Here is a 23,850-nt window from a genome sequence, read left to right as displayed (position 1 = left end):
AGCGTGGTGATGGAGGACCTGGGGCAGACCTAGAGCGTGGTAATGGAGGACCCGGGGCAGACCTAGAGCGTGGTGATGGAGGACCCGGGGCAGACCTAGAGCGTGGTGATGGAGGACCTGGGGCAGACCTAGAGCGTGGTGATGGAGGACCCGGGGCAGACCTAGAGGGTGGGGTCGTGGTTATTGGGGCAGAGGGCAGCTTTGAGCTCTGTGGGAGTGAGACTGCAGCACTGAATGGCTGTGCAGGTGGGTGACCCTGGATGGCACACGGACAGCCCAGCATCACCCTGGGATCCCAGTTATGTGTCCTTGGAGACCTCAGTCCCCCACCTGGAAGAGGGTGTGCATGTCACACCCAGGCTCCTTCCCCTCTGACATGGGTCGTGTGTAACCCTCGGCACTTGTGAACTTGGAGCAGGGACTGCAGAGCTATTTTCTGAACTGCTTTACAAAGAAAATTTTCTTTATAAGGCCTAGGTTTTCTTTAAAACATTCAATATCTGGTCAATCATGCTTGAAGTTTAATTAGAACATAATCATTACATTTTCAAAAAAAAAAAAAAAGACTAAATGTTTTTTTTTAAGCGCTATTGAACCTTATTCCAGAGGTTCATGACCCACGTGCGATACAGATCACAAAGCCCCGCAGCCACGCGATCGGGAACAACCCTCTCCTGGAACCCGCTCCACGAGCTGCTGACAGCCACACCCCTGCTCCGTGCACGCACTCACGATATGGCAATTTTCCAACAAAATCTTACTTTTCACACCTTCAAAAGCATGGCTAGTATTTGCCTCAAGGACAGTTCATTCCAACTGTTTGGTATCAACACAGATGTGCAAGAGCTTTCCATGATCTGTCTATGTGAATGGCATTTTACATTTAGAGAGAACAGAAACCTTCAAAAAAGTCTCCCTTTCACTGAGATAACAACATGGCTGCTCTTGCCATTAGTTTTCAGAGTACAATTTCCCTCTTCACTCGTGTGTTTTCAGAACAAAGGCTACAGTATTAAAAGACTGTTTGCATAGCTGGGCTTCCACGAAACACACACCCAGGACAACACGCGCCATCCTGTGCACACAGGCCCCGGCTGCCGGGGTGACGGGCCACCTCACGCTGGGCGTGGGCTCTACACACACACCCTCACTTTCTACGAGTGCAGGGGGTGGAAACGCAAATGATGCTATTTTCTTTAATAACGGACCCTGAAAAATGGACAAGTGAACTGATTTTTCAAAAAGCGGTAAGAAGCCATCCTCAACATGTGCGGATGGACCAGCTGAACGAGAGCATACTCTGTGGCCGAGGAACAGGTAAAAAGCCTCATGGTCACAGGACGTTGCAATTATTCAAGGAACAAAGTCGTGTGGGTTTTAGCACGAGTACAAAAACATCAATGTTACTTAATGACCACATCAGGCAGCAGCCTTTAGGCTTAATAGCAAGGGTTTATTTCTAAAGGCACCTGCAAAATAATTACAGCTGTTTGCTCCCCACCTTGCACAGCTATAGAATTTAAACGCACACGAGCCCACTCAGCTCTGAGTGCAGGAGGGACGCACCTTCTCTTCCCCCCTCCCCCGTCCACCCCCCCCCCCCCCCCCCGCCCCGGCTGTTACATACTTGCAAACAGCCCACAAAATGATCAGCAATTACCCCAATATGCGCCCCCCCCCACCCCCGCAACAGTAATAAAGGAAAATACACTGGAAGGTTCACTATTTTTTTTTTTTTTTAAGAATTGGCAACATGGTCTTGCTAACAGGATAGTAACACAGCTTAAAGGTACAATGCGACCGTGTTGTTTTGCAGCGACAGCAGCTCATCGTTTCTGCGTCTTTTAGAAAAAGCACCCCACCGGTTCGTTCGCAGCATGTAAGGTTAGAAAGATAGCGTTACCATTGGCAGGCAGGTAGGTGAAGGGCTGGTACTGGCTTCGCTTCCTCTTCCCGTTGCAGACGTAGAAGCTGACTTGGACGGGGCTGGTGATTCTCTGATTGCGAAACGGCGGTATCTCGACCACCAGTGCGTTCTAGTGCGAGAGGGCAGACAGGAGGGGCGGTTAGCACTCTCCCACGCAGAGGCTCTGCCCGGAGAGGGTTCGTCCGCGTGGAGAACAGCTCCCACTAAGGGGCTGCCAGAAGAAGCCACCCGCAGAAAGCCTGCACGTGAGCGGGCACACGCGTGTGCGGGCCGGCCTGCCGGTCCCATGTGGGCTAGCAGGGAAGAGGGTCCTCGATGGCCTGCACACCCAGAGCTGAGAGGTGGTCTGAGGTGGCGTGTGCAGGGGACGCAGACTGGGGGCTTCAGCTAAGATGCCACCGACTTGGCGCAGGAGAGAGGCCAGTGCAGATGCTGAGAGGGGACCAGCCACACGGCCGCTGACCCCAAACGCTTCCGTCTGCCCTACAGCAAAGGGTCAGTGATCTTTGAAAATGAGAACGAGCCTCCCTGGCACGGACCCCTGGATGGAGCCAGGAGCACCTGTCCAGGCAACTGGCAATGACGACCCAGGGCAGGTGCGTCCTGGAGATGTGTCTCTGGGGACAGGGCCTGTTAGGACAAGGCCCAAAGCCCCTCACCAACACCCAGGCTCCCTCAAACTGAAGAAGATGGAGACTGGGCGCCTGGCAGAGTCAGGAGGTGGAGCCCGAGATGGAACAGGGCGGGTTCATGTGGCTGCTGTTACCTCCCTGTGTATTAAAATAAAAATCAGCAACCGTCTAGCATCATGCTCTTTCGAGTACAGCTATAAAAGCACGTTGCAGTGAGGCAGCGGGGCACTGGGGAGAGAGAGACGGCGGGGTCGGTACACCCGCACCCTGGCCACCTGTGTGCTCCCTCGGCCGTCCCTGTGTGGCTGTCAGCAGGTCAGCAGCACGTGCTCTGCAGGAGGAGGGGGAGCTGCACTGGATTTCGGGGGGTGGGGTAGGGGAACGTTTCACATCCCAAAAGTTCCACCATTTTTTTGGTCATATGATTTCAGTTAACAAGCAGGAAAAATGAACAAGACAAATCCATTGTATAATTTATTTTTGTTAAACTAGTTGTAGCTTGTTCCCCAGATTAATAGCCAACATTGACTGAATTATGTTAGTAATGAAATCTTGAGAATGTTAACACAGAAAACTGAAGAGAACTTCAGGCCAAGCCTTCTCCTTTTACAGGCAGAGAAACTGAGGCACCGAAGCCAGCTGCTGAGGGCACATGGATGGCAGGGCCGGGGAGGGGGTCCCCTGGGACCACGCTGGCTCTGGGCCACATGCTTTTCTTGTTTTAATAACTTCGTGTCATTCAGAAGAAGCAACAAGCACACCGTCTCCTTCTGCCTCAGCCTGCCGTCCCTTACCCAAAAGTGGCCGCAGAGCCAGAGGGGCAAAGGGGGTGATGTTGGGAACGAATTGTGCACCTGCAGGCCGGGGGGCGGGGGGGAGCAGCCTGGCTCCGGGTCACCCAGGTCTGGGTTCAGCCACAGCTCTGGCACGCCTGAGTCTCAGTTTCCCATGTGTACCCGCAAGATAAGGATAAAGTCGCTACCTCTCGGGTCGCCTCCCGAGGACTCGGCTGGAAGGAGACACCGTGGTAATGGTGGGCCTGGCACGTGGCTGGCATCACGGAGTCGACAGTAAACCAGTCTCATCTCCACAGAGGAGAGTCAGAGAAGAGACAGGAAAGAAAGCTCTTCCTTGGGCTGAGGTTGGAACTAAGGTGTGAGGAGGCAGGGGCGGCTGTGGCCAAGGGAGCCCGTGACGTGCCAGGCGGGGCAACGCGCCCTCGGAGCACATTGGATTCCGTGGGGCCGGGATTTGTAATTCTGAGTGACAGGAGGGCCAGGCTCTGATGTGGGCACAGGCTGATAGGCTTCCCACTCTCTGAACAGACAAATTCTGTGACAAACGCTCCCCCGCCCCCGCCCCCCCCCCCCCCCCCCCCCCCCCCCAGAACACGGGGCTGAAATACCCAGCAGGGGAGAGGTAAGGAAGAAAGAGCAGGGGCAGAAATAAGGCTAACAAATGACACTCAGTAGATTGGGGGCTCGCTCTAAGAATATCCACTGTCTAAGCTGCTCACGATAGCATATAAGCTCTATACACAGAACACTCCCGCTTTGTTTAAAAACACACACACTGTGATGTATGTGCATGTGTGTGTGAAGGTGTAGACAATACACACGCATGCATACCCACACCAATGACCACCATGAATGTGACGGTCTTTTTATAATTAGGGAAAACATAAAGGTGAACTTCATTTAAGCGATAAGGATGGAATTGTGAGAAAGTGTACCAGTATCCACATGTACGTTCCTTTTAAAACACACAACTAACAGTCAAGCTTCCTTTAAAAATGCAACTATTCAACATAAAAAAGAAAACTCGGTGACAGAAAATCTGAATATGCAAACTTAGCAGGAATTATCTTGATAGGACAAGATGGCTTGGGGGTGGCACCACAGCCGGCGGGAAGCAGGGGGAGACCGGCCTGGGGGGTGGGAGCAGGAGTGAGGCCGCCCTGTGGTGTGACAGGGTTGGAGGAGACTCAGGGAGGCAGGGAGGTGCGCCCTGGAAGGTAGATGGGGCCGTGTCTCCAGCCACCAGGTCTCCGTTCACCATAAGCCCTGCGCTGACTCGGGAGCCCACAGGCCTGCCGGGCTGGGACCCCGTCTGGAAGCTGAACTGCCCGGGGCTGCAGCATGTCCTCGGGCTCCTCAGGAGAGGGAGCCAGCAGGAGCCCGTGAGGCCAGGGTGAGTCCCCCCACCTCCATCAGCACACTTCTAAACACAGGTCCGCCCTGGGCCAGGGAGGGATCTCCTTCTGACACCACCTGCGAGGCCCGGAAAGTGGTGTGGAGCGTGGACAAGGAAGCCACACCCCAGGTGGAAGATGCTTTGTCCTGGCAGAGCCACTGTGAGCAGCCACCCAGCACCACCCGGAGCCACCCGTGGGGCAGCCATGAGGCCCCGCCCGCTTCAGAGCAGGGAGCAGTTACCCAGATCGCTTCAGCCGACCCCATGACCCAGGTGCCCTGCTCACCCGGCTCAACCGTGCAGGACCCACAAGGAGTCCCCCGAATTAAGCACTTGACCTGAACAGTACTTCCCATCCCCTGCACCAGTGGAATGTGCTATGGAGATGGAAGAACTATGAATATCCTCCACAAATCCCTCGCTAGCCCCAGCATCTCATGTCAGCCTACTTCTTGCAGCTTTTCCAGGACTCGGGAAACACACACTCATGGTAGCTACTAATCACCATCGCTTTCAGCACCACAGTCCAAACACACCGCGCCATGAGACACCACCCGGGAGGAAGGCCCAGCTCCTGCGTCTTCAGGAAGCCCCTTCAACGCAAAGGCTCAGGTCAGGGAGAGAGACCCAGAAGACACACCGGGCTAACGGTAACCGAGAGAGCTAACGGACAGCACCGTAACTTCAGACAAAAGGCATTCTCCGGGAACAACCAATCAAAGAAACAATAACTATTTCTTAGGTACCCAAAAAGCCGTGAAAGGCTGAGTGTGGGCACATGTATGTGGCCACCTGCAGGCCCCAGACCCAGCTCAGTGGCCCCACCACCACCGGGCAGGTGTTCCCAGGCCTCCAGGCCACTGGCTAATCGGCAAAGGGAACCGGCCAGCCCAAGAGGCACAGCTCCACCCGTTTCAGGTTCAAAACAAGAGTCTGGTGAGCGGTGAGTGTTCTCTGACGGGGACGGGTAAGAAGTCACTGCCAAGGAAGCTGGTGGAACCGTGCCACCTGCGTGCCACACAGGTCCCACACCCTCAGAGGCTCGGGGCAGCGGTCTTCCTGGGGGGCAGTCGTCTGTGTGGGGCCCTGGTGGCAATGACAGCAGAGGCCACAGAAAAGCCCCGTGTTGGGGCATGACGCTCCTCCTGTCCTGGCCGTGTGCAGGAGCTGGCACACAAGCGCCGTGAGGCCTCCAGCCCCGTGGGTCCGTCTCTGCGGCCGCCCTGCGCCTTGTCTCGCTGCCTCCCAGGAGCCCTGGCCCAGGGAGTGCTGTACACCCACTTCTCTCTTGCACTGTCCTTCTGTGGTTTCTCTTAGTCCTTCCACTTTAACAAACAAGAGGCCACGTGCCTCCGGCAGGAACCCGCCCCCGAGTGGGGAGCCCCCTGACACGCCTGGCACCGCATGTGCACGTCTGAGAGATACTTACTGGCTTGCACAGGTCTCGGTCGGTTTTCGCCTCCATTTCCCAGATGTGGTGGCCGTCTAGAAGAAAGGGCACGGGAAGTCCGTTACTCGGTGCCTGACTGAGCGCATCCCCCGAAAACACACACCTCGGTCCAGGCAGATGGCCTGGGGACAGCAGCGGCCGAGTAGGGGACCCACCCGCCGGGCTCGGCCTTGTCGTGCTGGCTGCTACTCGGCAAGAACAGAGTCACGTCTGTGGGACAGTGGATGGACGCCAGGCCCAGGGGGGAGACGCTGGGAGACTCACACTCAAACTCAGGCGCAGGAAACCTGGCGGAGCCCAAAGACCTGTCTCTGCAGGTCTGGGCTGTGGGGTGGGGGACTCCCCCAGAAACTGCCCTCTGCCCAGTGTCACCCCACATCAGTCAGGGAAGGGTTTCCACACGCCCACATCCAAGGGAGCTCGAGCCCAGGAAAGCCGCGGTGACCCCAGGGAATGCCCTGTCCCCTCTCCCGCCAGCTCGGCCGGCCCCCGGTGCAGTGACCGAGCCTGCAGAGCCCCATGCCTTCGGGGAGCCAGCTCCACAGGGTAAATGAGAGAGTCCTTTCTTTGACTACTGCTTGCCAGGTCAGGACACAGACATGCAAAGCCCACGGGACTTTTATCCTCACCCCGTGGCTGTTTGCATGTTTAGGAAACATAAAAAGTCTCACAAAGGGGCCTGTGGAAGGGATCTGTTCCTGGGCCGGGGCCCCAGGGGGGCAGGTCGGGCCCCAAATAACCAGGACCTTCCACAAACCACACTCTGGTGCTTGCAAGCCCCTGTCAACCCCGCCCCCCGCCCCGCCTGGTCCAAAGGCCTCTTTCCTTGTTATTGTTTATACAGTCAGTTCTCCTATAAGCATTAGTTTCTACACACGCGCTGTTTTCAAAGAAGAAATGTGTGTCACAAATCCTAAGTTATAAGTAAATTAGACAAGCTCCTTTTCCTCCCTCACAGTGACTGCCGGGCGGGTGGAGTGGAGACAGGGAGGAAGCGTGAGTCACGACCCGCTGGGCCACACCAGCCTCTGGGGACGCCGGGCCCACCCACGGGCCAGATGCCGACCTCGGCCCCAGGGGTCAGCGCCCACCCCCTCCAGTAAGAAATGGCGGAACCTGAACGAAGGCTCAGGCACTTGAAGTATCAGGAGCCTGACAAAGCAGCTCTCAGCCCGGGCCCTGCGCCTACGCCCGCTAGCCGGCTGGGCCCGCCCCACCACAGCTTCTGAAAAGTCACAGACTGGCACCAGCACAACACACACATCCGATGTCCAACTTGGTCTTGGAACCCCCAAAGTGCATGCACCTTTCAAAGCCGGGGCCCCCTGTGCCCGCCCGCCCGTCCAGGGCGTGCCAAAGTGCTGGGCTCTGGCCCTGCTTCCCCAGGTCTTCCTGCCTGTGGTTGATCCACAGCCCCAGGGCGGGCACTGGCACTCCTGGTCCACTCAGAGACCCTAAGGGCGCTGATGCCTTTTAAACAGCATCTGCTCACACATGGCCATTGTTCAGGGGAGGCGGGACCGAGGCGTGAAAGACGCCGATGGAGAACTCTTAGGAAACAGTCAGCACCGCGGCTCCCACTTCCACAGCCCGGCCCAGGCCAGGCCGCCTCCTGCAGAGCCTGCCAGGCCTGGGTGTTGTGCTCAACGTCAGCTTTACTGGGAAGGGAAATCGGCCTGAATGGGCCTTTGTGTTCAGCTTATCAGGAGCTCGCTGCGTTCTCAGTAGGAAACTGTGCACAAGCCCAGAAGTAAAAATATTCCCAGTCATTAGGGAATTCCCTGCAGCGTGAGTCATCTGAAAGGCTTCCCCGCCACACCCGCCAGGAGGCTCCCGTGGCGGCCTGTGGCTGCTGCGCCTCCGCCCGGCTGGTCCTCACTGGGGCCCGAGCCTCCATAGCTGTCCTGGGACACTCTCTGGCCTTCTTTGGGGGCCGGGAGGGTTCTGAGAGTCTAGGATTGGCCCAGGATCTGGGAGCCTCGGGCAGCCGGTGGGCAGCAGCAGCACGGGAATAACGAAGGGCCTGGTTCAGAGTCTTTGGTTCAAGGGCGATGACGCCCACTTCCGGGGACCCAGGCTACTCAGGCCCTCGGCCACACACACGTCATCTCCTCCTGGTCATCAGTCGGCCGCAGGAGCGGGCTGCACCCTTACTCACGGTACCTGTGTGACACCGTGTCCGGCCTGCACACGGGACACCTGGGGAGGCACCCTGTGCTGGCATCGGGCTGCTGGCTATCAGGGAAGGTGTGTGACGTGTACACCGCCGGTCACCTCCCCACAGAAAGATGCCGAGAGGCGTGTGCAGGACCTGACCGAGGGGAGGGCCAGTGGGACGCTGGTCCCAGGGACTCAGGCCAGGTCGGCTGAGGGTGTGCGTCCAGGTCCGTCCCATCGCCACCTCCGTCCTCGGGACCCTCCCAGGCCTCACTTGACAGCGTCCACAGAGCCACTGGGACCAGCCTGCTCGGCACAGAGATGGGAATAGAGAGGAAATGACCCACATGCTGTGGGACCCAGCCTGGCGGTTCCTAGAGGGTCCCACGTGGAATTTCCAGGTGGCCGACAGCTGCCGTCGCGGGACTGTGCCCAGCGAAGGAACACCCTCATCCATGCGGAAACCCGGGCACCGGTGCTCATGCAGCACTGGGCTCAAGAGACAAAATGTGGACGCACCGCGATGCCCCACGACACGGAGAACCGCGTGCAGCTGGCCATACATGGGCGCCGTCCACCTCCACGAGCGCAGTCCTCACACAGGCTCCCGCAGGGACGAGGCTGGAGCATGCCGCGCGATGAAAACGTTCTGGGGTGTGTGATGGTGGAATGGCTCTGATTTACCAAGACCAGTGGGCGTAGGCAGGTGAGCTGTGCGGTCTGTGAGATAGTTACACCTCAAAGCTGACATAAAAGTACGTCTCCCACACAGCCACGGCGGCGCTGCTGTGTCATGGAAGCCGAGGGAGAAGAGGGCGTCAAGGCCGGGCACCCAGCCGTGCCCTCTCCCACACCCTCCCCACCAGGAGCCAGGGCCGGCCGGGTGCACAGAAGCAGCACCTGGAATGATGACTCTCCACCTTGTGGAAGATGCCTTGGGCAGACCCTGGAGGAAGAGGCCTGTGGTTTGGGGCAAGTTCGAGGGAAGGCCCAGCCATCCGCCCTGAGGTTTCGGTGACAACTCACGTGAGGAGGGATGCGAGGCCTGTGCCTGGCTCTCGGAGCCCCAAGGGGGCCCGTGGAGAGGCCCTCCTGCCCACACCCTGCCCCTCCACCATCAGTCACTGTGCCCGGGGGACAGGCTTGTCCCGGGGCCATGAAGGGTCCAGAGGGCACAGAGGCCAAGCTGAGTCCCGCCTCCTGGACCAGCAGGTGCACCGCCCACTCGCCTCCCAGGTCCCTCAAATGCTGACCTCAGAGGTCAGCCTGGGACCCACAGGACAGCCCTGAAGGGAGTGAGGTCCCCTGGGTTGGGCTGAAGCCACAGCCCTTGCTTTGGGGTGAGGGCACTTCCTGGGACCTCCCTGAACCTGAGCTCGGGGGGCTGGGGAGTAGGAGTCTGGGACCGGCAGACACGGCCCACCGACACTGCTACCCATCCACCACGCCTCCCAGCGCAGGGCTCCTGGCCCCTCATTTCCTCCCACGACTGTTCAGAACGTTGTACGATTTAGACTGTCGGGTCATCTTTCCATTCTGAGGCCAAAGGCATAGGAAAAGGCCTCCTTAGGACACAGGGTGGCCGGGCTCACAGCTGCTCTTCCACTCACTGGACACCAGTGTGACTCCCAGCACAGTCCAGGAAGTTTCTGCTGCCCACCCATCGGCCGGCCTGGGCCCCGTGCGCCCACCCGGGTTGCAGGACGGGCATGGTGGAGGTCAGCGCCTGGAGGGCTGACGTGGGTGAGCACGGTGACGACAGCTGTCGGGTGCACGGACGTCGCCCGTCCTCTTTCCCATGTCAGCGCCAGGAAAGTCTGGAAGGAGAGGTCTCTTCCTCCCGCCAAGTCATGACTTCCGGCGTGTGCGCCGCACCACACGCCTGCGGTGTCCCATCTGGGGGACTTCCAGGCGTCCTTTGGAGACCTCACGCGGAGGGCTCGGGCCTCCGGCCCTGCGGCCGGGACACACACCGGGCTCCACACGGCCACGACCCTGGGACCAGACCAGGGGAGGAGGTGCGGGCTGCTGGCTGGGGCTGTGCTGCATCGTCACGGAGCGCCAGCTGGATGACCAGGGCTAGCGAAACACGACCCGCGTGGGCTCTGGCCCAGCTGCGAAGGCGCCACGGAGAGAGCTCCGGGCACCCAGGCCGCCAGGTGTCACTCACCGCCCACACAGCACAGCCAGGCCGTGGGCTGCAGCCCCTAGGACCACACTCACACTCAACACCCTGACACACCGGCTCACATTCACATCCCCTGAAACAAATACCTGCTCATACTCAAACACCCTGACACACACCAGCTCACACACCCTCACACACATCCACTCACTCACACCCCCGCTCCCAGTCACCAAATACGCTCACTCTTACGCACCCTGACACAAATACCTTCTCACACGCACACACACCCTGTACACGCTGTCGTGCACACCCACACCCTCACTCACTCACACCCTGCACACACTGCTCCTGAACTGGCCCTTCAGGCCCAGGCGTCCTGATGACAGGGCCTCACTTGTCTCTCACAGCTGTTCCCCATGGTGAGGTGCGGATGCCCTCTCCATGCCTGAGCCGTGAGACAAAACTGCAAAAGCGTCTCATTCACCCCTGGGTTCGGTGAGCACCATGCTGATTTAAGATCACTTCGGTTCCACGCCCAGGCCAGTTTGGTCCAGTGGTTAGAGCGTCAGCCTGAGGACTGAGGGGCCTCAGGTTCAATTCCTGATCAAGGGCACGTACCTGGGTTGCAGGTTCGATGCCCAGGCCTGCTTGTGTGAGTGCAACCAATCTTTCTCTCTCTCTCTCCCCACCTGCCTTCCCTCCACTTTCCCTAAAATCAACGGGGAAAATATCCTCTGGTGAGAACTAACAAAACAAAGTCATTTTAGTTCCTTATATTCCAAGGGCTGTAAATGTGCCACCAGCGCCAGTCACTTCATGGGCTGCTGGCAGGGCCTGCCGAGACCCCCTGGTAAAGGCCAAACCCCAAAGGTCCCAGACGCTGGCGCACTGCCCCTTGGGCCTTTGTGTGACTCAGTGCAAGGCCAGCAGCCGTGTGGATGCCATCCACCCCTTTGTGACGCTTCTCTCTAGGCCCGTGGCCCCTCGCTGACCCAGGGCCTGGCCGACTCCACGAGAGGGGCCTTGCTCCCAATGCGGATGACCATCGTGGTCCTCTGTCGGGGTCCCTGGAGAGGCACCCCTTCCTCGGAGCAACATGGGCTCGGCCAGCCCTGGAGGGCAGAAGGAACCCCTCCCTGAAACACATAAAAATTGAGTAATGTGCGCCTAGTGATTCCTGTGGATTCTGAAAGGCCGTGCCCAAGGCGGGGGGGGGGGGGGGGGGGGGGGGGGCAGCCCTGGACAGGGTGACGCCCACAAGAGCCACGCCTGCTGCAGCTGCAGGAGCCTTTCTGTGAGGTTTCAACGCAATGACAGGGACGTCCACAGCCACGCTCTCCCGCTCACACTCGGCCTGGGTGCCACCGGCAGCGTTTAAAGACAACTAAAATGGGTCAGGTGACCTCCCTGGAAAACCAGAGGCCAACTGTGTTCTTATCTAACTTGATTCAGTGGTTTCTCTTCGTGGGGAATGCAGGAGGAGGGGGCGAGCGCCCTCTGCCAGGAGAAAACATGTGGAATGCACTCCCTTCTGCAAACACGCAACGTGCACATGCCTGTGTGAACACGCAAACAGCCTTACTTAAATCCAAACGTGAAATTACCAGCGTGTCAGAGGTGTGGGGGCCATGTTTGCATTTCGCTGTCACAGGTGCAGGATGTTTATGTCACACCTAGTCACCGCCCTCTTGTTTGTGTCTCGCCTTCTGCACCAGGCGCCCAGCTGCTGCGGGAGATGGAGGGGTGAGGACGCCCCCACCACCCCAACCTGAGCCGGCAAGGGACAGCCTGGCACCCAGCCAGGGAAGCCCCGGGGGGCCCCGGTGAGGATGCCTGGGCATTCCTGAACTAAGCTCCCCACACCTGTGAGGCCATGAAGTGAAGATGCCATGACCGAGCCCTCAGTGTGGCCTGGGGAGCTGCCCGCAGCAGGGGTCCTGGGTACCCATGGCAGGCTGAGCGCCTCCAGGAGTTGCGCCCATTCCCACCCTGGAGGCAAGGGACTCGGTCAAGGGAACAGGGAGAGAAAAGTGCTCCAACCCCCGCTTTGTGCAAGTTCTGATCACAGTCTCCGCGCGACGACAGAGCCCCGGCCGGTGTTCCTGCCTCAGCACTCACACACACACTTTTAAAGCTCAAAAGGTTAAATTATTTCAAGATTAACGTCCTCCAAAGAAGGGTGTTCCAGAAATTCAAATTCCTCTCCTTGTCATCACACTTAGTTGGTTTTTCTCCATAATTCAAGACATGTTTTCCAATTATGTGCATGATTACATAGGCAGACTACGCTAAATGGGGAAGACTTTTAAGCCCATTCTGATTGAAGCACTTAATTTTCTTGCAAACTGTACAAAATCAAGACCCATTATGGAGGCTGAATGTTGGCGGTTTTCAGTGGTTTGCATGAGTCCGGCCCTGGCACTCTCAGGAAAATTCCAAATGGGAAATTTGAAAAAGATGAAACAGGCCACCAGCCTGGCCACCTGCAGGCTCCCCTCCCCCACAGCAGGGTGGAGGCTGCTCTGCGGACAGGCTGGCTCCAACCACAAACTCCGGGAACCCTCACTCTCGTACCTTAACCACGTGAGCGCCAGTGGCTTCTCCACAGACTCAGGTAGGGCATCCAAGGGGCAGGAGTGGTGCCACCCCCACATCTATCCAGAGGAAAGGGACTCTTACCCTCGCCCCACAGCAGCCTCTGTCCACAGCTCCCTCTTCAAACACCACCACAGAGGTCTACACTCGCCCACACGGAGATCTACACTTGCCCACACGGAGGTCTACACTCGCCCACATGGAGATCTACACTCGCCCACACGGAGGTCTCCACTCACCCACACGAAGGTCTACACTCATCCACATAGAGGTCTACACTCACCCACACAGAGGTCTACACTCGCCCACACGGAGATCTACACTCGCCCATAGAGGTCTACGCTCATCCACACAGAGGTCTACACTCGCCCACACGGAGATCTACACTCGCCCACACAGGTCTACACTCGCCCACAGAGGTCTACACTCGCCCACAGCATCTACATTCGCCAGCACAGGTGGAGTCTACACTTGCCCACACAGACGACATCTATAGATCTCCTGACGATGAGGTCTGCATGGCTCACAGAGAACAGCTGGGGCCTGGAGGCCACCAGTCACGAAGAGAACAGCAGCTCTGTGTTGGCATCTTGGGGGTCACCAGCACGGATGGGGAAGCTGGAAGGTGATGGGAAGGTTTGTGGGCCGCAGTGTGGGTCCCCCTGGTGATTGCGGCTGCTCTGTGCCAGGTCACCTGCCTCTGAGAGTCTGTGATTCTGAGAAAGACCTGGCCCACGTGGAGCACCTGCCCAGTCCAGGCAGCGGGCCACCATGCGGCCCAGGGGAGAGCATGCCACCCATGCGGCGGCCCCACAGCTGCCCCTCAGACACCAACTGCGTGAGGATGGGCCCTCGGCGACTCCAGAAGTAAACCTTCTGCTGGCACAAACGCTCATGGCTGGACGCAGCCCCAGCGGTTACAGCCCACGCCTGTACACATGGACCCACACGCAGAGGCCTCCGCCTCCAGAACCCCATGCCCCCAGCGCCCACCCGGAAACACTTGATGGTCTGATTCTAAGGGAGATACCTGGTGCTTTCTCCACGAAGATGACTTTGGAGTCCTGCAGGAAGTTGTGGCCGGACAGGACCATCCTCTTCCCTCCCAGGACGGGGCAGCTGGCCACGCTCTGCTTCTCCACCAGAGGCAGCTCCTGGGCCGACCGCTGGGCTGCGGGGTCAGGAGACAGTGAGGCGCCGCCGGCCTGCCCGCCCCAGCATCCCCCAAATGCCCCCCCCGAGACGCCCAGGCCTTTGGGAACCGCTGCCTTCAGAGAGCTCCTCTGGGGACTGTGCGGACAGCGTGAGCCATCACGGGACAATGTGCAGCCATTCCTCCCCCCACCGGTGCTGGGAGGCCACACACTGTCCCCAGAGGCCGGCGGGCAGAGTGTTTAAGGGTGCGCCACGTACCCGGGTTCTCACACAGCCCAGGGGTCCCCCCATCTCAGAGGCAGCCACACGGCAGAAAGGCCAGGGCGTGAGGCAGGCGTCTGTGAGACGTGCGGGGGCCAGCAGGAGCAGGGCGGCAGGGGACAGCTGGGCAGGGCCACCGTCACAGGGCAGGGGCCGGGGCGAGAGAGGAACCCCATCCCCGAGTCAGCCTGACGTTAGCGTGGGCAACAAAGGAACCAAACCAAGGCCCTCAGCTGAAACAGGGGGCAGGTGAGCGTGAGGACAGGTGCGTTTCCCGAGAGCCCACACCTGGGGCCGGGTCGGGCCATTCCGAGATGAGGGAAGCAGGAGTGATTCTGACATGGTTGGTGGGTGGGCCAGGCCCCCCCGGGTTTCCTGGGGAGCAGCTCAATAGACCAGCCTGGGGTCCCCCTCCTGGGCAGAGAGAAGGCTGTGGGGATGCAGGGCACCCAATCTGCTAACAAAAGCTAGCAAAACGATCACAAGAGGAAGGACCCCAGACCACATGGAAGCAGGACCACCAGGGGATGCTGGGTGACACTCAGCTTCCCAATGTCCCGTGGGAGGGTTAACGCAAATGCGACCACAGCAGGGATCTGTGTTTCAAGACAAACTTCCTTTCACTTTTCCCTGCCCCCCTGTCGGTGCTGGGACCAGCCCGGGCCCTGCGCTGACGCTAACCCATGTCTGCCGTCACCACACGGGGTAGGACTGTGAGACGAGGGGCGTGCGCCGAGACGGCCCAGGAAAGCATGTTAGCAGATGGGACCCACCGCTCGGGCCGTACAAAAGGCGAGGACGCGCTGTCGGCGTGACGGGGTACTCACAGCACTCGATGGGGTTGGAGGCCACCTGCAGCGACAGCGTGCGGCCGCTGGGCTGCGGGATGTGCACCCGGAACACCAGCCTCACGCGAGTGTTCTTCCTGCCAATGTCCGTCTCCCCCTTGCGCAGCTCGATGTCTGAGTTCCGGAGCTTCAGGATCCCGGCACAGTCAATGCTGCCCAAAACAAGAGTCCACTGCCTGCCGGTCCCACTGCACGGGCAAGGCGCCCGTCCTCGCCGCTCCACCCGCCCGAGCCCCCAGGGCAGGACAGCCACCCACCGGGGACAGGACACACCCTGCCGTCTACCCCAGCGAGGGAGGGGGGCCGTGCAGACAGCCCAGTCCCTCTCGCCGTGGTCCCCCGTCGTCACCCGCAGACACGGGCAGGCCCACAGCGTCGGCCGGTGCGTGGCCTGGAGGGACCCGAGCAGGACACGCCCCGGGAGCCCAGAGCCAGGACCTGCCCCTCCGTCTCGGAGCTAAGTTCATTTATTTAAGGTTCTGGCAGCAGCCCTGTTGCTCAGCTCAAGATCTCGACTTTCCTACAGCTTCACAGGATTTTGTTTAGCTTCACTGAGCACTAGACTCCAGCACAACAGTCTGGGTACAGAATGCCGGGTGGAAACTGATACTTTTCCTCTCAGGAAGCGGAGGAGGCAGACATTCAGACACTCAGCCGGCCCATTGGTGGCCCGGCCCATTGGTGCGGACTGGGGACCGCGGTGGCTCCAGCAGTGCCCCTGCACCTGGACGGCTCTCACCGAAGTCACAGCTGCTGCTGCTGAGGACCCATGGGCTCTCCGACCACCCGACTGCCTGGTCTGGAGGAAACTGATTCCAGCTCTTGAACTAAACCCAAGGGCTGAGAATGAACTCAAGAGGTGTGGGCAAATCTGGGAAAAGTCCACACGAAGAGAAAACTTTCCCTCTGTTTTCAACTCGAACAGTTTCATGACAAAACTTACCAAAATTCCACTCAAAGTCCAACACACTGTGGCCTGCCCTACCTCCCACACTGTCCCCATGAACACCGCAAACTCTGCAGCCCCAGGGCCTTTGCACATGCTGTCTCCCTGCATACCCAGCTTTCTGCCTCAGGGACATGATCCTGAGCTCCAGGGGCCACCAAGCTCTGATACACCACCCCGGGGCCCCAGCAGGATGTAAATCCCATGGGATGACTGTGGTCTCTTTCTCTGTGGCGTCCACAGCTCAGGAGTGATGTGCACAGCCCCTGACAGTCACTCAATTAGAGCATTCGTGAAGCCGTGAGTACAGGCCCCATTCAGAGATGAGGTGTGTAAGCCTCAGCTTATAAGGAATCCAACTCTAAACTAGTGAGTCAGAGCTGACTACACGTCAAGGACTCCGAGAGACTAGGAACCACGGACTGCGGCCCAGACACGGTGTTCTCTGTAACTGTTCAATGTTTGCAGGTTAACCGTCCCTCCAATTTGGGTCCTGTGTGGGAGTGGAATGCAGGCACTGGGGGAGAGGGGGTGACTTGCAGGTGCAGGACTGTTTAACTGGCTGAAACCCCAGAAAGACAGAAATCGTCATTAACCTTTGTGAGGTTTACTTACGGACTGGGCTACTGAGCTGTGGGATGTGGGGGCTACGAATGCCGAGGACACGCCTGCCGTGCCCCGGGGCGCCTGGACCGTGTGGCGGGCAGTGCTTACATGGCTCTCATGTTGTTTTCTGGCAGAAGCGGGATCTCCAGGACTTTGGTGTTGGAGAGGACGGCCTCGTGGCTGGTGGTGGACACGGTCTTCCCCGTGATGCGGTGGACCTGGTAGAAGGCGTGTGGCCGCAGCAGACGGTCGTCCGCCGTCCCGATGAACAGCTGCAGCGTGAGGGGCTCGCTCTCCAGGTAGCCGTGGAGCTGGCGAGAGAACAAACCCCCGCTCAGCGCTCGCGCACAGGCCGCTCAGAAGCAATTAAACTTTCATCAGCAGAGGCGAATTCAAAGGAAACGGTGACAGGTGCTCGGGGTTAGTCTCTCCCACTTGGCCCCTTGCTTCTCTGTGACAATGAAACCGGGAGCCTGGAAAGGCCCCCTTTCCCCCAGGTCCGGGGACAGTTGGTGATAGGCAGGCTTTCAACGCTGCTGCCCCTGCTCAAGCACACACAGGCGCACGCGTACCCACTCACACACGTGCACACACACACGCACATGTGCAGCCACAGCCACCGCTGTGACCAGCAGGCGGGATGACGACAGTGACGATGCTCACAGCCGTGCCGTCTCCTCTGCAGGACAGGCAGGTGGGAAGGAGCCCCAGTCCCTCCCAGCACATGGGTCCCTCTGGGCATGGCGGGTCCCTCCAGGTGGCAGCTGCCTGTTCCTCAGACCCATCTGCCTTCCATGTGTGTCACAGCCTGCGAGGACACCCTGTGTCTGCTTGGCCAATGACAGCTGTGAGGATCCCATGCAGCTGGGCGGCCCCATCAGAAAGTTGGGCGATGCTAAGACTAAGCTGTTTGCTGGGTAGAATCAAGTGCCCAATGGGACACGATCCTTTTCTCCCTGTCTCAGGCGGCCCCCTTCAGAGGGACCAGTGGAAAGAGCAGTAGCTCTTTCAGTATTGCCCCAGTGACACCATCCACAGGCTGTCACACACAGACCAATTTGCAGCTCCTGAGATGCATGAATTTGCAGCTTCCAGTAACTCCCCAGCGGCCCTGAGACACCCAGCACAGGCTTGCTCAGGGCCTGGTGTCTATGCTGTCCTGGCGAACACTCTGCAGCCGCTCGTCGATGCTGACAGACCACACCTATCACCTGCTGTGGCCAATGGAGCAGGAGGCTCTGAACGCCCTGGGGAGAGGTGACGGAGCCAGAGGAGGATGGTGCACAGAGGGTGAGTGCAGACATGTCCCCAGTCCGAACCACAGGGGACAGTCCACTCATGCACACTCATCTTGCAGACACTTACATGCATTCACATTCAGACACAAATGTGCACACACAGGCTCTACACACACACACACACACACACACACACACACACCACGCACACTCACGTTTACATGCACACTCAGCAGCCCCCAGCCCCTCGGGAGCCCTATGTTTGGTGGGGAGACTGCACTCCCGGTTGCAGTGTGTGCGTGTCCTTGTCTTATCTCCGTCTGCCTGCCTGTGCCTCAGTCCTGAGCATTGCCAACGTGATCGACCTCAAAGTGGTCCTTCCGTGTTGAAATAACTGAGTGTCATCCTGATCCTCAGGTCTCTGACACGTTTGGACTACTGACAGTGTGCAAGGCCTGTGCACACATAGGGGGCGCGTCTCCTGCCTGCAGCTGACACACCTGAGTTTCCACAGTGGCACGGGAGAAGCTGGCAGGAACAGAGAGCTGTGCTCAGCATGGGGCGTGGGGTGGTCTCTCCCTCGCTGGCTCTGTCCACATGCTCTCCTCCTGGCCTCATGCAAGTGAACACCAAGGCAGACCTTCCCGGTCTCCACAGGGAACCCGCCAGCACCTGGCACTCACCTCAGGTGGCTCTTAACCTGCAGGAGCGACGTGTGTCCCCTGTGGACTGAAGACTTTTCTCCAGGTGCAGACAGGAGTGTCTGCGCGGGAACTGTGGGCAGTCAGTACGGGAGACCGAGGCCCACTGTCTGGGCCACGCCTTCCCGCCTCCTTCTGGGAGTGCAACTCCAGTCTTTGCCAGGTTAGCGAACTTACTAAGAAACCTAACTCCACGCTGGACCCAAACCTAAATTTTATGATCAGAAAATATTAAATTTAAATCAGAGATTGATTAAGAAACAAATTCTGTCATTTTGTGTTCTATGTGGTAAACTTAATGCAAGAAAATGAGTCTTTGGCCTAAACCTCGTCTCCTGTGGCTCCGGCGAGCTCCTCGGAGTCAGGAGGCAGTCCCGTTGGCCTGACACGGCCGGGCTAGGGTCAGATGTTTTGAAAATGACAATTTAAAATCCCCCTGGGACTCCCACTGTGGAGATTATCAGATGGCATGTGGAATGCAATGGATTGTGGGTATAACTAGCCTTTTAAAAACATGCTATTTCAGTGAAAATGGGAATATATGGGGTTTAACCTGGAAGGTAAACATCTATTATTTAAAACATGAAGTTCATTTTAAGAAAAGTAATTTAAATACTTCACATGTTGCACTGCATGGTTTTCAGCCTCTGGCACATTATAGTATCTGTCAGGATAATATTTATAAAATTATCTGTCATAACAATGACCTCTCTATGCTAAACAAAATGCATTATTCCATTTCAAGGTGTAAGAGCTCCTGAGTTTTCTACACATAAAAATGTTTGTTTTTAGCTCCTATGCTTAGCTCAGCACTTACGAGTGAGATGACAGGTGAGGGGAGAGATTGAGGTCAAGTTTATTCAATGTTGAAATTCAAGCAGTGCTCCCAAGCCCATGCCCCCAACACAGGCAACACATGCACACATACACAAACACACACACAGGACACACACGTGCACATACACACACACACAGGGGAAGGCAGTGTCGTGTGAACAAAGAAGTCAGTACGGGAGACCGAGGCCCTGGTTCATGATGACCTGCAGTTGAGGGAAATTAGTTCCTTTTCAACTAGCCATTCTTAGTTGGTTTACTCACAAGCTAAGCAAGGAAATCTTAGCTTGTCTGTTCAAAGGGAAATTATGGCCTGGCCGGTGTGGCTCAGTGATTGAGCGTCAACCCAGGAGCAAAGGGAAATTATGCATTTAACCCAGATGTAAAATCTGTGTCTTTACTCGATGCCAAAAGGAACTATGCGGGGAGGGAAAATCCAGTTTAGAAAAGGGTTTCACTTCTTTTTACCCAAATGTTCCTGCTATGGATTAACTCAGAGGCTGTTTGTTGTATGAGCATCATCACATTAATTACACTTTCAGTCCCAGATTCTCGCTGCCAACTGCACAGGAGGCCGGGCCTCGTGGTGAAGGCAGTGGCGAGGGACAGGTCATGGGGAGTGAGGCTCCGAGGGGGTCCCCCTCCGTGAGCAGTGTTCCTACATCCCGCCACGTCTCTGCCAGATAATGAAGAGGGAAGTCACAGTCTCTAGCACCGGTTCTGGGACAGTGAGCGACAGGGGTGGCCATGAGCTTGTCTGGGGCCGGTGTCCGTGGGGGAGGCGCCTGCTGTTGTGACACGTGGTCATCAAAGCACAGCTGACAGTTGTAAAGACACCGATTTCTTGCCTCCTTATTAAGGAAAGAGGAAAACTAAAAATAAGAAATGAAACTGGCAACAAAATGGAGCCAAAAGTCCACAGGAAAAGCCCCCAAACTGTGTGAGAACACGCGTGAGCCCAGGCACCTTACCCCACCCTCTGGGCCACGCCTCCCTGGGACCTGCTAACGTGGTGCAGGCAGAACCTTAACTGCAGGACGTGAGCTCTGCATTTGTAAAGTGAGTTTCAGGGGCCGCAGCCTCCTGGTTCATGATGACCTGCAGGTTAAAGCTGCCAGATGAAGGGCCCTCAATACTCCCTTCCTCACAAGACTGGCTGGTGTGTGTGCAGGTGTGATGTGTGTACATGTGTGTGTGCATGTGCCTGGGTGCCAGGGTGTGCAGATGTGCAGGTATGAGGATGCAGGAACTGGCTCCGGGCCCAGTCAGCTCAGGGGAACCATCCTACAGTGACAGCGAGTGACGGGAGGACGCGGAACTCCCATGGGACGGGCGGGGACAGAGCTGGCTGTGCACCTGCCACGTCCAGCCAGGACTCACCTGCAGCGCTGGTCTCAGTGACTCATGTCTCGGTGGGCCACTCTGCCCAGCTCCCACGGTGTTGTGCGTGTGCATGTGTATAGGTGTGCACCGTGGACGTGTGTACGTGTGTACAAACATGTGTTGCATATGTGTGTACGTGTGCACGTGTGTGCAATGACCCAATGTCCACACCGAGTTTACACCACGAAGTGTCACCTTACTTCTGAGAGCCCTCCCTGTGGATGACATTGCTTTAGTACCGAGTCAGACCACGCGTGTTCTCCCACAAAACCAGGTTTATGCCGTAAAACGAGATGGTGTAAATCGCCAGGACACCAAAGCCTTCCAGCCACAGTTTTTAAACTGCACACAAGTCACAGACTCAGTTCCAGCAACAAAGAGGCTCCAAGAGGCCGCACGATGTTCCTTGCAGGAAAAAGAGTTTGTTCCTAGAGTTTCCTGGGTTTGTGTGTGACATTTTTCTACCTTTCTGAAAAGGCAGAAAATAAGTGAGGACCATATTCAGGGAGTTTATCTGCATAAATATTTGAAAAGCTGAAATGCCAGAGACGGTGGCACGCGGGCCTCTGTCCACAGGCTTGGCCACCCCTGGCTGTCTTCCTAAGCACACGCCTGCCTGGCTCCAACTCCTCCCCCCGCACGCGGCTCCGTTCCACAGTGAGTGAAGCTTCCCAGCCCTCTCCTCGCCAACCTGCACTCAAAACTGTCTGTCCTCCTTCTCATTCCACAGTGGGCACGGGCTGTGCAGTGTGCGGACACCCAGACGCGCAGCCACCCCTCGATGCAGGGAGGCACCGTCCCCCTCCGCCCCTCCACCCCGTGGAGGCCTCTCTTCTGCCTGCTGGGATGGGCGTCCCGGCTCACTCCAGCCCCCTCCGCCTCTGCCCCGGTGTCCCAGGATGGGACGTGGCTTCCACATGGAAAGCCGTGACGGGATTTTGAGAGGAAATGTCCGCCTGGCTCTGTGGCTTGGGCCCCGGCCACGCTGTCGCCACTAGGGCCCAGGCCATCCAATTCCTGTTCCCGGGCTGTCAGCGGGCAGCGAGGATTCGTTCCGATGCCTGGTGTTTACTCAGACCCCACTTTCCAGAGCTTTCCCTGAGGCACGTGGAAATTTCTAGACACAAAATAAAAGAACGAGAAGCCGTAGGTCTCCAGCAGGTGGGATGGCCCTGGGGCAACTGAACCAGACCAGATGCTCGGGACACACAGGGGCCTCTGTGGCAGGGTGAGGCCAGGTGGTGCCTCCTCACAAGGCCACTCCCCTCGATGCCACAGCTGCCCGGCTCACACGTGGGCCTGAAGACAACGGCCACATAGGGCGGGAGGGTCAGACCTGGCGGGGCAGAGGCCCAGGAGCCCTGAGAGGCAAAGCTGGTGCGGTCAGAAGTCATGACAGCTGTGCCCCCGGAGTCGTCGGAGGGCGAGACTGTAATTAACTGCCCAGGATGAGGGCTGGCGGGCCACTCCTGTGTGCAGGGTGGACAGAGGGGAGCCTTCTGGGAGCCATGCCTGGCCTGGTGCTTGCCATCCCTGAGTCAGGGCAGGGCCGGCACAACGGCCGGCGCCGGTGCTGGGCCCCGGAGACCTCACAGGGGCTCCCGCACTGGTCCGTAGGCAATGCCGGCCAGATGCCCATCGCCCACAGGCCGGACACCAGTCTGCCATCAGCTGCCCCTCCCCTGGCACCGAGTGCTGTGAGGGACGGCCACCGAGTGGCTGGTCAAGGGGCGATTGTGTGCCCGTCTTTGTGCCGACACAGAGCAAAGTGCTGTATCCGGACAAGGGCCCCGTGTTCCCGACGAGAGGTGAGGCCGTGGCCAGCCACTGGTATAGCGTGCCCAGCGACCCAGACCCGGGCCCAGGCCGACGGCACTCGGGGCGCCGCAGCCCACAGAGGCTCAGGGACAGTTATGTAACAGCAACTCAGGAGGGGACATCCCCCCACCCGGGGGCCCTCCCTCACACACAGAACAGCCTCTGAACGCAGCAGACAAAGGTGAAAGCCGGGGCTCTGGGTGAAGGTCATGGCCCACCGGCCCTCGCCCCACTCCTCATTATCGTCACCGGCCTCCTCCTCGCCACTCACAGCCACTCGGCTTTGCAGGAGGGAGGAGAGAACACGCCAAGTCCTCACGAGCGCCTGACGGCAACAACAAGGCCCCGCACGAGGGCGCAATCCTCGGGCCCGCGGGCGAGGTAGCCCGGGAAGGAGCCGGCCACCTGCCTGGACGCTGTGAAAGAGTAGAGAGCAGATGCCCAGCGGCCGAGGCCGACCCATGAAAAATTAATCCGCGCCCCAGGCAGGTCAGCAGCATGCGGCTGCAGACCGGGGGCGGGGCGGGTGTCTGGTTGGGTTCAGACCTGCATTTTAAAGCCACTGCCCGGCCTTCCGCCCCCATGCAGGGCCCTGAGCAGAACTGAAGCTGCTCTGGGTCTCGGACGCCTGGCTCCAAGGTGGACCTCGGGTTTGCCATGAAATAGTGATTTACTTCAGTAATAGCGACCTCCCTGGCTTTTGTGAAACCCTGGCTTTCCAGGTTAATAGTGCTGCCTTGGCTGCAGACTGGATGAAAAGTGGAACGAAGCTGTGGGGAACACACACATGCTGCGGACAGTGGATAACCGGAGTCACAGTTTGTCCCAGGAGTCGAGCCCCCCAGGGCCTGAGTCTCACAGTGTTGGGCACTCAGCCACCCCTACGAGCCCGGGGGGGGGGGGGGGGGGGACTTCATAAAACGAAAACTGTAAGAGCCTGACTCTGGATGCTGATTCTAACCATCGGACAAGAAGCAA

The 23,850-nt window shown here is 58.2% G+C and overlaps 1 protein-coding gene across 1 annotated transcript in view; it reads right to left on the bottom strand.

The window, feature by feature from the left end:
- The window catches only part of NFATC1 (nuclear factor of activated T cells 1), a 95,900-nt gene that overhangs the window by 46,754 nt on the left and 25,296 nt on the right, over nt 1-23,850 (bottom strand). The window contains 5 exon segments of the mRNA XM_070420489.1: nt 1,904-2,036; nt 6,182-6,237; nt 14,113-14,253; nt 15,326-15,498; nt 17,007-17,209. Coding sequence (XP_070276590.1) covers nt 1,904-2,036; nt 6,182-6,237; nt 14,113-14,253; nt 15,326-15,498; nt 17,007-17,209 — 706 coding nt within the window.

Source organism: Myotis yumanensis, unplaced genomic scaffold (genome assembly GCF_028538775.1).
Source record: "Myotis yumanensis isolate MYYU_CA2020_CCGP unplaced genomic scaffold, mMyoYum1.0.hap1 SCAF_7, whole genome shotgun sequence".
In the NCBI taxonomy this organism is placed as follows: domain Eukaryota; kingdom Metazoa; phylum Chordata; class Mammalia; order Chiroptera; family Vespertilionidae; genus Myotis; species Myotis yumanensis.
This window is presented reverse-complemented; position numbering and strand designations above follow the sequence as displayed.